Source organism: Lissotriton vulgaris, chromosome 4_1, assembly GCF_964263255.1.
Source record: "Lissotriton vulgaris chromosome 4_1, aLisVul1.2, whole genome shotgun sequence".
NCBI classification, from domain to species: Eukaryota; Metazoa; Chordata; class Amphibia; order Caudata; family Salamandridae; genus Lissotriton; species Lissotriton vulgaris.
The window spans coordinates 499170952-499183866 of NC_141691.1; the positions used below are offsets into that span (position 1 = coordinate 499170952).

A 12915-nucleotide genomic window follows, 5' to 3' on the forward strand; every position below is an offset into this window, starting at 1 on the left:
AAGTACAGGGGAAACCCACACCAATGATGCCAGGTCTAACAGGACTACATTATGTACAGCAGTAGGATTCATGGTGCCTTTTTTATACATTGATAATAGGAGTTTTCCATGCTCAGAACAAAATGTAAACCCATATTTTAAATTCCTCACTACTTGTATGTTCTAGGCTGCTGTTTCCTGCACTACATGTGAATTGGCTCTATGGCTGCTGCAGAAGGACTACTTTGTGTGACTCTTCTAAAGCAGCCTCACAGGTTAAGTCGAAAAACACCGCGGATTAACACAGTGGACTGACCCGTTGCTCCATGCTGTTTTTTTAATGGGTGGAAGCACTAGCGGAAAGAAGATAGAGACAATATCCTACTATGACCAACTCAGAGAACCTCCGAAGAGAAGGGAAAAATACATGAAAACCAGAAGTTCCCAGGCAGGTCGCTCCCCACGCTGCGCAGCTCCACCTGACTGCGCCCGTGTTCTTGTGACCAGCTGTTTTGCTGAAGGTGTTCGAGGCCCGCCTCCACCCGCAGGCTGCCACCTGCGCCTCATCCCTGGTGGCCAGCGGTTGGCCCATAGGTTTGTGTTCTGCCTGCGCTACTGTTTCCATCACTGTTGCTTGTGCTGTATTTTTTGTAATTGCTTAGAGCCTTACTTTTTGGCTTATTGCCTGTTGCCTTTGCCCGTTCTTGTTTTCCCCTTCACCAGTCCCGATTCCCGCCGCTGTGTCCCCTGCGGCCCCGCCCCTGCTCCCATTGGACCGTTTCCCCCCTCCCAGCTGCTCCTCCCTCCCACCTTCCCTTCTTATGGCGGCCGCTGCGCGCAGTGGACGCGTGCAGCAGGCACGTTGCTGGCACGCCAAAGGCACGCCTAAGGCAAGCAGTCTGCGCCCGTCCATGCCTGGATCGCACCCAGTGCCAGAACCCCTGGACCCTGGAGACACCAAGACACCCGACTGCACTACGACGCCGGCACCCTCCCCGAACACAACCCCGGACAAGAACATACCTGCTACCAGGCCACCCCGAACTGCAACTTCACCAGCATACGGCCCACCAACCCATCAACCAAAGAACCCAACCACCTCAGATGCATCCTCCTCAACACCCGCTCCGCTCGCAAACATGCCATCGAACTCTGGGACCTCCTCGACTCAATCAACCCCGACGTCGCCTTCCTGACGGAGACCTGGCTGAACACCACCTCAGCTCCAGACATCGCCATAGCCATCCCGGAAGGCTACAAGATCTCCCGCAGAGACCGCACCAACGGAGTGGGAGATAAAATCGCCATCGCCCACAAGAACACCCTCAGAGTCTCGACCAACACCGACAACACCCTCAACATCGCCAAACACATGCACTTCCAGATCCACACTGACCCCAACACCACCCTCAGAGGAACCCTTCTCTACAGATCCCCCGGACCCCGACCACAGTTCAGCGACTCCATCGCCGACTTCGACAGCACCCACGCCCTCGCTTCCATGGACTACATCCTCCTCGGGGACCTGAACTTCCACCTGGAGAACAACAACAATGTCAACTCCAGCACCCTGATCGACAACCTCACCAACCCCGGACTCAGACAGCTCGTGACAACTCCTACCCACACCACCAGTCACACGCTTGACCCCATCTTCTCCGCAAGTCCCCATGTTTTCTTCAACCACACCACCGAGCCCCATTGGACCGACCATCGATGTGTCCATTTCACCTTCAGGAAACGCACCATGCACCATCGCACCCAACAGATGCCACGCTGCTGCTGGGGCAAAGTCACCAATGACCAGCTGACCAACACCCTCGCCCAGAGCCCACCCGCTCACCCCACCGACACCGCCGCCCACAACCTCAGACAGTGGATTGATGACTGGGCCAACACCCTCGCTCCACTCAAGACCCCCCCAACAGCCGCACCAGCAAGAAAGCTACCTGGTTCACCAAAGACCTCCAGGCCTCCAAGCGCACATGCCGGAAACTGGAGAAGAACTGGCTCAGCGAACAGTCACCAGACAGCTACATAGCCCACAAGAACGCCGCACGCAGGCACCATCAACTCATCAGAAACACCAAGAGGACCGCTTTCAAGGACCGCCTGGATAACAAAGCACACAGCAGAAAAGCGCTCTTCAGCATCGTGAAGGAACTCTCCAACCCCAGCTCCAATACCAACGACATTCCCCCATCGCAGGACCTGTGCGACTCGTTGGCTTCCTTCTTCCACCGCAAGATCACCAACATCCACAACAGCCTCAACGCCTCGACTCCCCCACCTACCACCGAGTCCCCCACCTCCACGACCACCACCTGTACCAGCCGTCTGATCTCCTGGTCCAACGTCAGCGACGATGAAACAGTCAAGATCATGAACTCCGTCCACTCCGGATCCCCGTCTGATCCATGCCCACACCACGTCTTCAACAAAGCCAGCTCAGTCATCGCCTCTCATCTCCGGAGAGCGATCAACATCTCCTTCGAGACAGCAACCTTCCCGGAAAGCTGGAAGCACGCAGAGATCAACGCCTTACTCAAGAAACCTAAGGCGGACCCCAAGGACCTCAAGAACTTCCGTCCTATCTCCCTGCTCCCGTTCCCGGCCAAAGTCACAGAGAAAATCGTCAACAAGCAACTGACCCGCTACCTTGAGGACAACAACATCCTGGACCCAACCCAGTCTGGCTTCCGCAGCAACCACAGCACCGAAACCGCCCTCATCACCGCCACCGACGACATCAGGACCCTGCTGGACAACGGAGAAACAGCAGTCATCCTCCTGGACCTGTCAGCCGCTTTTGACACGGTCTGCCACCATACTCTAAGAACACACCTCTACGACGCCGGAATCTAAGAAAAGGCACTGGACTGGACCACATCATTCCTCTCCGGGAGAACCCAGAGCGTTCGCCTCCCACCCTTCCGTTCCAAGGCCACCGAGATCATCTGCAGCGTACCATAAGGCTCCTCACTCAGCCCGACGTTGTTCAATATCTACATGGCACCACTCACCCACGTCGTCCGACAGCACAGCCTCAACATCATCTCCTACGCCGACGACACCCAACTCATCATCTCCCTCTCCAAATACCCTCTCACCGCCAAAGCCAACCTCCGTAGAGGAATGAAGGACAAAACAAAGGTCCTCATCCTCGGCTCCACCCCCTCAGCCTGGGACGACTCTTGGTGGCCAACATCGCTGGGAACAGCCCAGGCACCCACCGACCACGCACGCAACCTGGGGGTCATCCTCAACTCCACCCTCTCCATGACCAAGCAGGTCAACGCTGACTCCTCATCCTGCTTCAACACCCTCCGAATGCTACGCAGGATCTTCAAGTGGATCCCCACCGAAACGAGAAGAACTGTCACCAAGGCCCTCGTCACCAGCAGGCTGGACTACGGAAATGCCCTCTGCGCAGGAACAACAACCAAGCTCCTGAGACGGCTGCAACGCATCCAAAATGCCTCGGCACGACTGATCCTCAACATCCCCCGCCGCAGCCACGTCACACCCCATCTGGGAGACCTACACTGGCTCCCCGTCAACAAGAGGATAACCTTCAAGCTCCTCATCCACGCACACAAAGCTCTCCATAACACCGGACAGCATACCTCAACAGATGACTCTGCTTCTACACCCCCACCCGCACCCTCCGATCAGCCGACATCGCCCTCTCCACGGTCCCCCGCATCCGAAGAACGACCGCCGGCTGCAGATCCTTCTCCCACCTCGCTGCCAAGACCTGGAACACCCTTCCCAACAACCTATGACAGACCCAAGACCTACTGGCCTTCAGAAGATGTCTCAAGACCTAGCTCTTCGATCCGTAGCAGCTCCTCCCCGCCCAGCGCCTTGAGACCTTCACGGGTATGTAGCGCACTTTATAAATACCTTGATTGATTGATTGAAGTGAAGCTAAAGTTCTGTACATATGACACGAAATCGACTATGCAAAAAATTGACCAAAAAAAACTATTTGAAATAGTTAGACAATCTCCAAAGCCGTCACCAATCATACTATCATAATTTTACCTTGATGAAATCAGTGATAACTTTGCATAGTAAAAAAACTAAAGCTATTGAGATGTCCATTATCAGCTCCCCACAGTTATTCTCCACTTTTGAACTCATGTTGTAATCTTCTTCCATCTGGTCCAAATTCAAAGAAATCTCACAAACTGATTTGCAAAAAATCATGTCCAAATTGAAAAACTCCTCATTCTTCTCTTGATCTCATCCCCAGCTCCATCATAAAAGAATTGAGCCCAACTTTGGAAACATTCTGGAAATCACTACTGTAAGGCAGTGTACCAAACGGGCTAAAAATAGGTCAAGTTACCCCTATTCTGAACAACAAGAATCTGACCCTGAATACCTAAACTGTTGCTGCCCATTCTCAAAAGTTCTTGAAATCTGAGAATAATTCTATTGAAAGCAATACATCTATTACAGCACTTTACTCAACAATGCCCAATCAGAAAAAGTTGCAGTCCATAAGCAGCTATTTTACACATTATCAACAACGCTCTCTTCATGTTAGAGAAACTCTCCTTGACCTCTCTTAAGCATTTGACATGGTCAACCACCTCAAGCTTCTGAAAATATTAGCAATCAGACTACCACGGTGTTCATCTGTTTTATATCTTACCTAGACAATCACTTTCAATGCATAAAAGTTCATAATTCTGCCTCTACAACAGGCCTCTCCCACAAGGTGTTCCCCAAAGCTCTATTTTCTCTCCCACCCTTTTCAGTCTCTGCCTAGAAACTCTGGGAGCCCTCCTTAACAACTGCAACATCACATACCATTTCTATGCAGAGAATTGTCAACTATACCTAAATGTCTCTTCGCCCTCACTCAAAGAGTTCCTTGCTCTGGCAGTGCCGAAAATAGATTCATCGATATATATCCCTATACCACTTGAAACTAAATCCACAAATGACAGATTTCCTACTACTCCCCCGCCCCCCACCAAACAGCTTTACACCAGTTCAAACATAGCTGAAAAAAACAGCATTATCCTCAATTGCCAACCCTCTATTGTAGACTGCACAAAATCACTTGGTTTCTACCTGGACAAAAAACTTCAACTCCAAGTGTGCTTAAGCAACATAGTCAGCGGAGCACAGCTTCAACTCAAATTACTACGAGGAGTGAAACATGTCCTTCCACCTGAAAACTTCAAACACATGATTCAATCTCTTGTACTCTTATCTTTTGAAGACTGAAATATAGAAATACACTTCTAACTGGAATTCCTAAAATCCATCTTGTGCGCCTAAAATCAGCCCTCCACTCCACTGCCAGAACTGTATCAGACTGAAGAAAATATGACTACATCACACCCATCCTGATTGCACTAGGCTGGTTACTAACTGAAGCTAGGAGTATCCTGTAACTGACCTACATTATTCACAAAGCCCTTCAGCAAAACAGCATAATCTATCTGGCTGAAAGGCTAATGATCTCAGGAGGCCAACGCCTCCTTCGGAGCTTCAACAACCTTCTACTTAAAATACCCCATTGCCAAAGAAAAGGAAGTCTCAAATAAGCCTTCCTGGTAAGTGCCACCAGCTGTGGAACAGCATTTCCCCTTCATTCAGAGCCAATCCCTCTTTGCAAGTCTTCAAATCAGAGATGAAAACTCTACTCTTCTAACAATTTCTCTTCAGCCCATTTACCCTCTCCAATTAACCTATCTTCATGGTAAAGCTACACTAAGAAGTAGTGCTCCACCCATATATTAAACGTTACACAACAACTGGATGGTTGTGGACAGATTTCAAGTCCCATGCTGCATCCCACTTGACTGAGAGGAGGGCAACTGATGCCTCACTCTTAATCTGGCCAACACATGGGCAAAGACATGTCCCCCTCAGGGGCCCCACAAATACACTAGGATGACTTGAACCCGAAAACCATCCATCTTTTTCTTGGAACAGACTCCCCACTGACCCTACAAACTCCCTACACTCAGCTATTTAGAACTTCTCTGTCCCTGAACTTTTTTTATTTGGGACCTCCTGGACTAAAATCGACTTTGACCAGCACTCTGCACATGCTTCTATATACATAACAAAATATGTTGTGGTGTTGGCAGGTTGTAGTCATAAATCTTGACAATACCAAGTTAAGTCAGAATTTTGTCGAAATGAATCTAACTGCTCTAATCTGTCAGAATAGTGGTGGTCATACTTATTTTCCTTCTAAATTTCCAAGATCCCACCGGTCTAAAATTGCACAGGGAAAAAGGTCACGTGGCATTGAATTCAAAGAAACAGGAAGCCTCTTTTCCCAAACTATCCCTAGGTTTGTGTACGTTCAGAGTGTCAGCACCTATCCAAAATCACAATGGGGACGATTCATGAAACTAATCTGAGACAAAATCCTAAATTTACTACTTTTGATATTCACAGAAGACAATTAGTAGTAGTAAAGTTCGGATTTTGTCTTAAGTTAGGATTTTGTCTTAAGTTAAACTTAGGTTAAACTTAAGTTTGCCTTACGTTTTGGTCTTAAAACAAAATCCTAATTTAAGACAAAATCCTAATTTGAGACAAAATCCTAACTTTACTACTACTAAAAGCCTTCTGTAAATACCAAAAGTAGTACATTTAGGATTTTGTCTCAGATTAGTTCTGTAAATCGACCCCAGCGTTGTTCCTTTAGTTATAAATGCCTCGATCAAGTAAGTCCTGTAGTGTCATCTAAATTCAAGTGATATTTGAGAAGTGTGCAGCGAGGGAGGGAAGTGCCATATTATGTTTCTGAAACTGCAGGTCATGTAATGAAAGGCCAACAACACTGGGTGCTTGATGTAAGAAGATGACAACATTCATCGCCTCTCACAACTCTCAACGCAACCTCATAAAGGAGAGACAGTCTCGTGCACTCACCTGTGCGCAGCCGGATGATAATGTCTATGATGTAGATGCAATCACAGACGTAGTCCAGCACCAGCCAGAGGATTGGGAAGCCCGTCTGCAGGTCGGTGAAGCAGGCTCTGTGGAAAAGATCCAGGAAGGTAATTAACCCCACTTAACAGAAGCATTCAGTCTAGATTGATCTTCTGACATGGAGCACGCGCTTTCCGGATGCTCTGCCCTCCATACCGGAGGACGGAAGTGAAGAGCCTGTTCTCTTAATTGAACACTTTCAGATTGGTGGCAAGGCAGGCTGTACACATCCCACTGGAATGGATGAAGTGCATTATTATTGGCAGCCTTGGCCTTCAAGCCCTCCATAACATAAGTGCGTGAAGTGGTCGCACCAGTGGTTGCCAATAAGTTCCTCTTACTTAGCCTACCTTACACCATCCTGCTGCTATGGATCTTCGTATGACTGTAGGCTTCTCCTGTCATTTATCTTAAAAAAGTAGCTTTGTTTACAAACAATAATATGAAAGCAGTCAACTCTCCTGAGCAGGCGCTTTTTTAATGGGAAACACTGCATTTGGGCTTAAAACACCAAAATGCACACTCACAAAGGGTCAGGCAGGAACTCACTCTGAAAGCCCACTGATGCCAGTGGTGCTCAGTAAGGATGAAATGCAACAACACAGAGTGTGAAAAGCAATTGAAGTTTTTCACACGTTTTCAGTCCTACATGAGAGAAAACATAGCGTTTAATAAAAAAAAACACATACACACCATCCACGTACATGCCCCGCCATGTGAACATACTTTTTTCATTTATAGTCAGGTATGTGGAGGGAATTGCATGGAAGCTCAAATGTCAGGTGTGCACTAGGTGTGTGTACCTTCTTTTTACTCATTTGTTTTCATTCCGGTCAACTCAGCATGCATTGATGTGCAGGAAACTTTTCTAACACATTAAATGACAGTCGTGCTAAATGTTTTGATCGCTGCTCACCAACAGTGTATCCAACTTTAATAGAAAATGGTGAACTCTAAAACTAGTAGTCTTTTTTATCATGGGTGGCTACCATTCCCGTGGCCAGGCCATGGTACGGTTTGTGACTGTTGCTCTGTGGTTGGTCATGGAGTACTGGACTTGTTACCTGCAGAGGCTGCCTATGTAAATCCTTGTTGTCTGTATTCACAGGGCATACCATTTCTTGCTGAGTGGTAGCCTGTAAGTTCGTAGGGTGCTTTATAAGGTTTAGATTTCATACCTGCTGTCTCTAATTCCCAAAACAAGCCGATGTGCTGGTCTTTTTTTCCACACCGTCCCTATTGAAGACATTGTAAAGCCAATTGTATATGCCTGGTCTGGATTCAGATTGTTTTGAGTGTTTCAGGAAGGAAGAGGAGTTAGCCTAACCTCGAATCTGGTGAACCGGGTTCGAGTCTCGGCAATGACGTTGAACAGCCTGTAATTCTGGGCAAATCACTTAATCTCCCAGTGCTTAACAAAAATGAATGTGTCCTCATGTAACGCTAATGGTGCTCGTGTAAAGCGCTCTGTTACCCAAAGCCTTCGGGTCAAGTTTGCGCTATATAAAACTTCGTAAAAAAAAAAAGGAATATTAATGTTCACTATTTCTGCACCAAGCATATTCGATGTTGAGGTCATCCTATAATCTGAGAGATGAAATTCTGCAATACTTAAGCAAAAGAATGCGGTCAAGGTAATCAGCATTGTGGCATGCCTATACACCAGACCCCTGTCAGGAGCCCTGAGGTGCTCTAGAATCAAGATCCCAGAAAGATCCCATGACTGTCTAGAGGTCACCTGTCTATAACCTCCACCCCATGTGGACATAATATTGGATGCATGTTAGTCTAAGGAAGGTGGTCACAGTGCATAGTTGGTAGCTTTAAAACTGTATAACAACTACAGGAAGATGCAGTTTGTATTGATTGGTTTCTGCCATGTGTTTGGGGACCACTTTAAATCTGAATGATCAGTTCTCTTAAGGGCAAATGTAATTGTTTCTAAATGTAAATTGGCCCTTTCGGCCAATTTAGAGCTCATCTTTTGACTGGAAAAGTTCTGCTCATCAGTACAGGAAAAGGATGGATCAAAGGTAGGATATTTTGGCTGCCTCCCCTGAAGACGTAGGGATATTCTCCAAGACTGGGGAAAAGCCTTGCTGGTCCATTATCAAAAGTGATAAGATTGAGATAAGGTGTCGTGATTCTGTCTGAATGCAGCCTTGTAACAGAGCACAGCTTGTCCTGAGCTGCCATTCGGACTAGGACAGCCCAGAAACAGCTGCCACACCCAGAGTAAGCACACTGACAGCAAGCCCTCCTGCAGACCAGGACTGCCTCCATGTCTCTATTGACTTGTCTATACTGTGACCCCCGTCAGATAATGACATGCCTGTGAGCCTCTACACCAGCACCTGAGCATCCCCACGGCCTGAGAATAAATGACTAATATCCTCAAGACAAGCACTTAAAGTTGCAACAACACACCATTTGCCTGTGGAATGAAAAAGACACACAGATCCAAGCTCACATATTTATACAGATGGGTTCCAGAATGCATGGTCTATTCTATGGGCACCGTGAAACCAAAAGAACCGAGTGCATACCTGCAAAAAAAAATGGAACTGAAAACCACTTACTTTAGGGGTCTATTTCTCAGACACTGCACTTTAGATGCAGTTTTCATAAATTACTGTGAAGGGAAAGTAGGGCAATCTGAACATGTAAAACCCCCAACAGCACAGAAGATGCGGCGAAGTACTCACTGGCCCCTACCCATAGTGTGGTAGTGTGTGGGCTACTCGACACACTTCCTAGTATTTATTCTCATTAGAAATAAAGACGTATTTCTTTTTTTAGACTAGATGATACTGCTTTCAGATTTCTATTCATTGATAATGGGACACTCACTAATTTACCTTAATGTTTTACCCTCAAATCAACCTTTGGGAATGATCGATGACTATTTGATCTCAATACCTCCAGAAAGTGAAAGGCACAAAGAGGAGGGTTTAGCAGTTCATCGGTCTTGCAGTGCTCCCTGGCTTCTGCAGTGCCAAGAAGAACAGAAATGTTTGCCACAATGACTGATTATTTGTCGTTCAGTTCCTCAAACACCACTGCACAGGTGTGCAGGTATATCGTATCAAGGGGAGCATTTACTTCTGAAATGTCGTCTCCCTTCAGTAAAAGCACATTCCTTAAAAAAGTAAACATTATAAGCATTGGTAAAGCAATACGCCTGCCTTTAGTGTACAAATACATAGAAATATAGGTATACACGAATGCACGCATGCTATTTGTGGCATCTGCCTTGCTCATGTGCCAGCGGCCTCTTTTTTGACCTCTTACACAAGTTAGTGTTTTATTCCTAAAGCGCGTGGGGCAATCATAGGGGGCACAAAAAGAGACAGCATACATGAAGATATAGCTCAAATAGTGGTGTGCATGCATGTATACCTGTCTTTGCATGCGCTTGCACACTAAACGAAACCTACTGCCTCTGCCAATGCTTGTTCATATTATCGTTCCCAAAACACAGCCCCAGCCTTTTTTCAGTATTGATGAATAGCGTGTTCTAGAAAGCAAACAGTGCCAAGAACAGTGGGCAGAGCCCTGGTGCACGCTTTCAAACGAGTATTTCATCAGCACAATACAATGCAGCTGCCATGTGTTTTCCAAGTCAGTTGAGCTGAGCATTAACACGTTCCTCATTTAGAACACTGATGTAAATGTTAAATAAAATTGGGACCAACAGGCACTCGTAGCACACCCCAAATGCAACAAGGATTTTCTGTTGCATTATGCTTAAAATGTGCTAATTAATAGTAATCCACGTGTTGCTGCTCAGCTCGGTCAGTATTGCCAGTAGGTTACCTGGATCACCCTTATTCCACAGTGCCTCCGATCCCGCCTCTGTGCGTCAGTGGAGAAATCAAGTGTAGGGGGACTGCACCCCCGTTCTGTGAACAGCTATCCAGTAATATAGGGGTGCTGTTGATACCTCTCTGGAATGACCCTGAGTTGCAGCGGTGCGAAATGAAGAGCCGGAAAACCAGAAACAACATAAGTGTTCTTTGCAGCAGACTGTACAGCAGTAAGGAGCAAGCAAGCTGAGATGGGAAATCTACCCTGAAACGTAGAAACGAAAGTCCATGCTGATGAACAGTATACTGAAGACTTTAAAGTCTACCCGCTGCATGATGGTGGCTAGTGAAGTGAACAAAGCATTGGGTCCCTCTGCCTTAGGTGACATTTTAAACTCAAGCGATGTGATGGTTCCCTTAGAGTAAATTGAAACCACAAACCTCAGATATCACATATATATATATATATATATTAAGGACCTGGGAATCTTGGAAATTCAGGCGAAGGCAAAAGAATGGCCGAGGGCCAATCATTACTGATACAGTTCACAGCTCCAACGCTGCAATGGCCGTTTCTTTTTTTTTTTTTTTTATTTATTTATCAAACAATAGCACATTACATTGCGTACAGGGCCCTTCACCTACATCCCTTCTCGGGCCGGCGGTAGGCCAGGTCTTCTTAACAATGAGACAGTAGTGTTTACAACAAGGGTACCAAGAAGAAGCTCCCAGCTTGGAATTGTCCAGTGTACAAGCCGGTCGGTGAAGGTCCCAGGATGGTATGCCAGTGGTATTGCATCGTGCGCCGTGCATAGTAGACATATCTGTAAAATTTTATATTTTCTCCCAACTAACAACCCAACCCCCAACCCCGCCCTCTCGTAACCGGTCCCTAGTCTGCATGTTCCCTGTGGTGTAAGGTGCAATCTGTTGGAGAGGTGTGTGGAGTGGTGGTGTGCATCTCCTGCTGAGTGCCCAGGTGTATGTATGATCCCGCAAGACTGGGAATGGCTGAACTTCTACCTAACTTGGTAGCGCTGTCTAGCAAGCGGCACTGCTGCTGGAATCAGGGGGGATCTATGTTCGCTGCGCCCTCCTGGCCCTCATCCCCTCCCGAGGCCAAGTCGTTGTCGTCCGTCCTGGAGTAGAGATAGGTGCGATAGAGCTCCCAGAAGTTTTTGGGGCGGCTACGGGGAGGGAGCAATTCGCTATATGTCTCCGCCTGCGTGTTACAGTACAGCATGTTGTTAGCCCACCGCTTGAGAGTCGGGAGCGGACCCTTCATCCAACAGGAGGCCACGACCCGTTTGGCAAGTAGTATGCCCATGCTGACCAGTTTACGCACCGGCGCCGGCACATTCCTCGTATAGCCCAGCAGAGCGAGTGCCGGGTCAGCGTCCAGTTCCTGTCCCGTTATTTTGCTTAATTCCGTAAAAATAGTCGTCCAGAACTTACTGATTCCCGGACATAGCCAGGCCACGTGCATGAAGTCCGCTACTGGGGCGTGGCATCTCTCGCAACGGGGAGAGTCGCGAAGCCCATAGCGATGCAATCTTTCAGGTGTATAATATACTCGTTGCAGGAATTTAAAGTGAAGAAGGCGGTGTCTCCCATTCAGCGAGATCCACCTGGTGGCCGCGCAGCAGTACGTCCACATTCCATCGTCAATGTGCATGTCTAAATCGGTCTGCCAGGCCAATCGCGCCCTTGTGTATTGCAGTGCCGTGTGGGCGTGTCCCATATTGTAAAGCTTAGAAGTAAGCTTCTTCTGGGACTCTGTGTGAATGACATACTCTAGCTCTGGTATCACAGGGGGTTCCTCCATATCGGGGCCTAGAAAGTCCAGCAGGGCGCTACGCACCCTGTGATACTGGAAGCGATGGAGCAGGGAGGGACGGTCAAGCCCCCGCACCAGCTGATCCCACGTCTTAACTTTGCCATGTTGGAAAAGGTCCCCCAGCGTGTGCGCCCCTAGACCAGCTAGGGCTTTGTGTACGCCAGGTTCCGCCAAAGTAGGGAGCCAAAGGGCCCAATGTATCGGCATATTAGGAGCATACAGTAGTATCTTATCTTGCCTCCGTATTATGGAGTTCCAAGCGTGGTTAGTGGAACGGATGGAATCCAGTGCGCCCACTCCGCGGTCGCCAGGGCTACAGAT

The 12915-nt window shown here is 47.8% G+C and overlaps 1 protein-coding gene across 1 annotated transcript in view; it reads right to left on the bottom strand.

Annotated features, from left to right (window-relative positions):
* The window catches only part of CNGA2 (cyclic nucleotide gated channel subunit alpha 2), a 342867-nt gene that overhangs the window by 46395 nt on the left and 283557 nt on the right, over positions 1–12915 (bottom strand). Inside the window, exon 6 of the mRNA XM_086966797.1 lies at positions 6892–6998. Within this exon, the coding sequence (XP_086822923.1) occupies positions 6892–6998 (107 nt within the window). The remainder of the gene's footprint in view (positions 1–6891; positions 6999–12915) is intronic.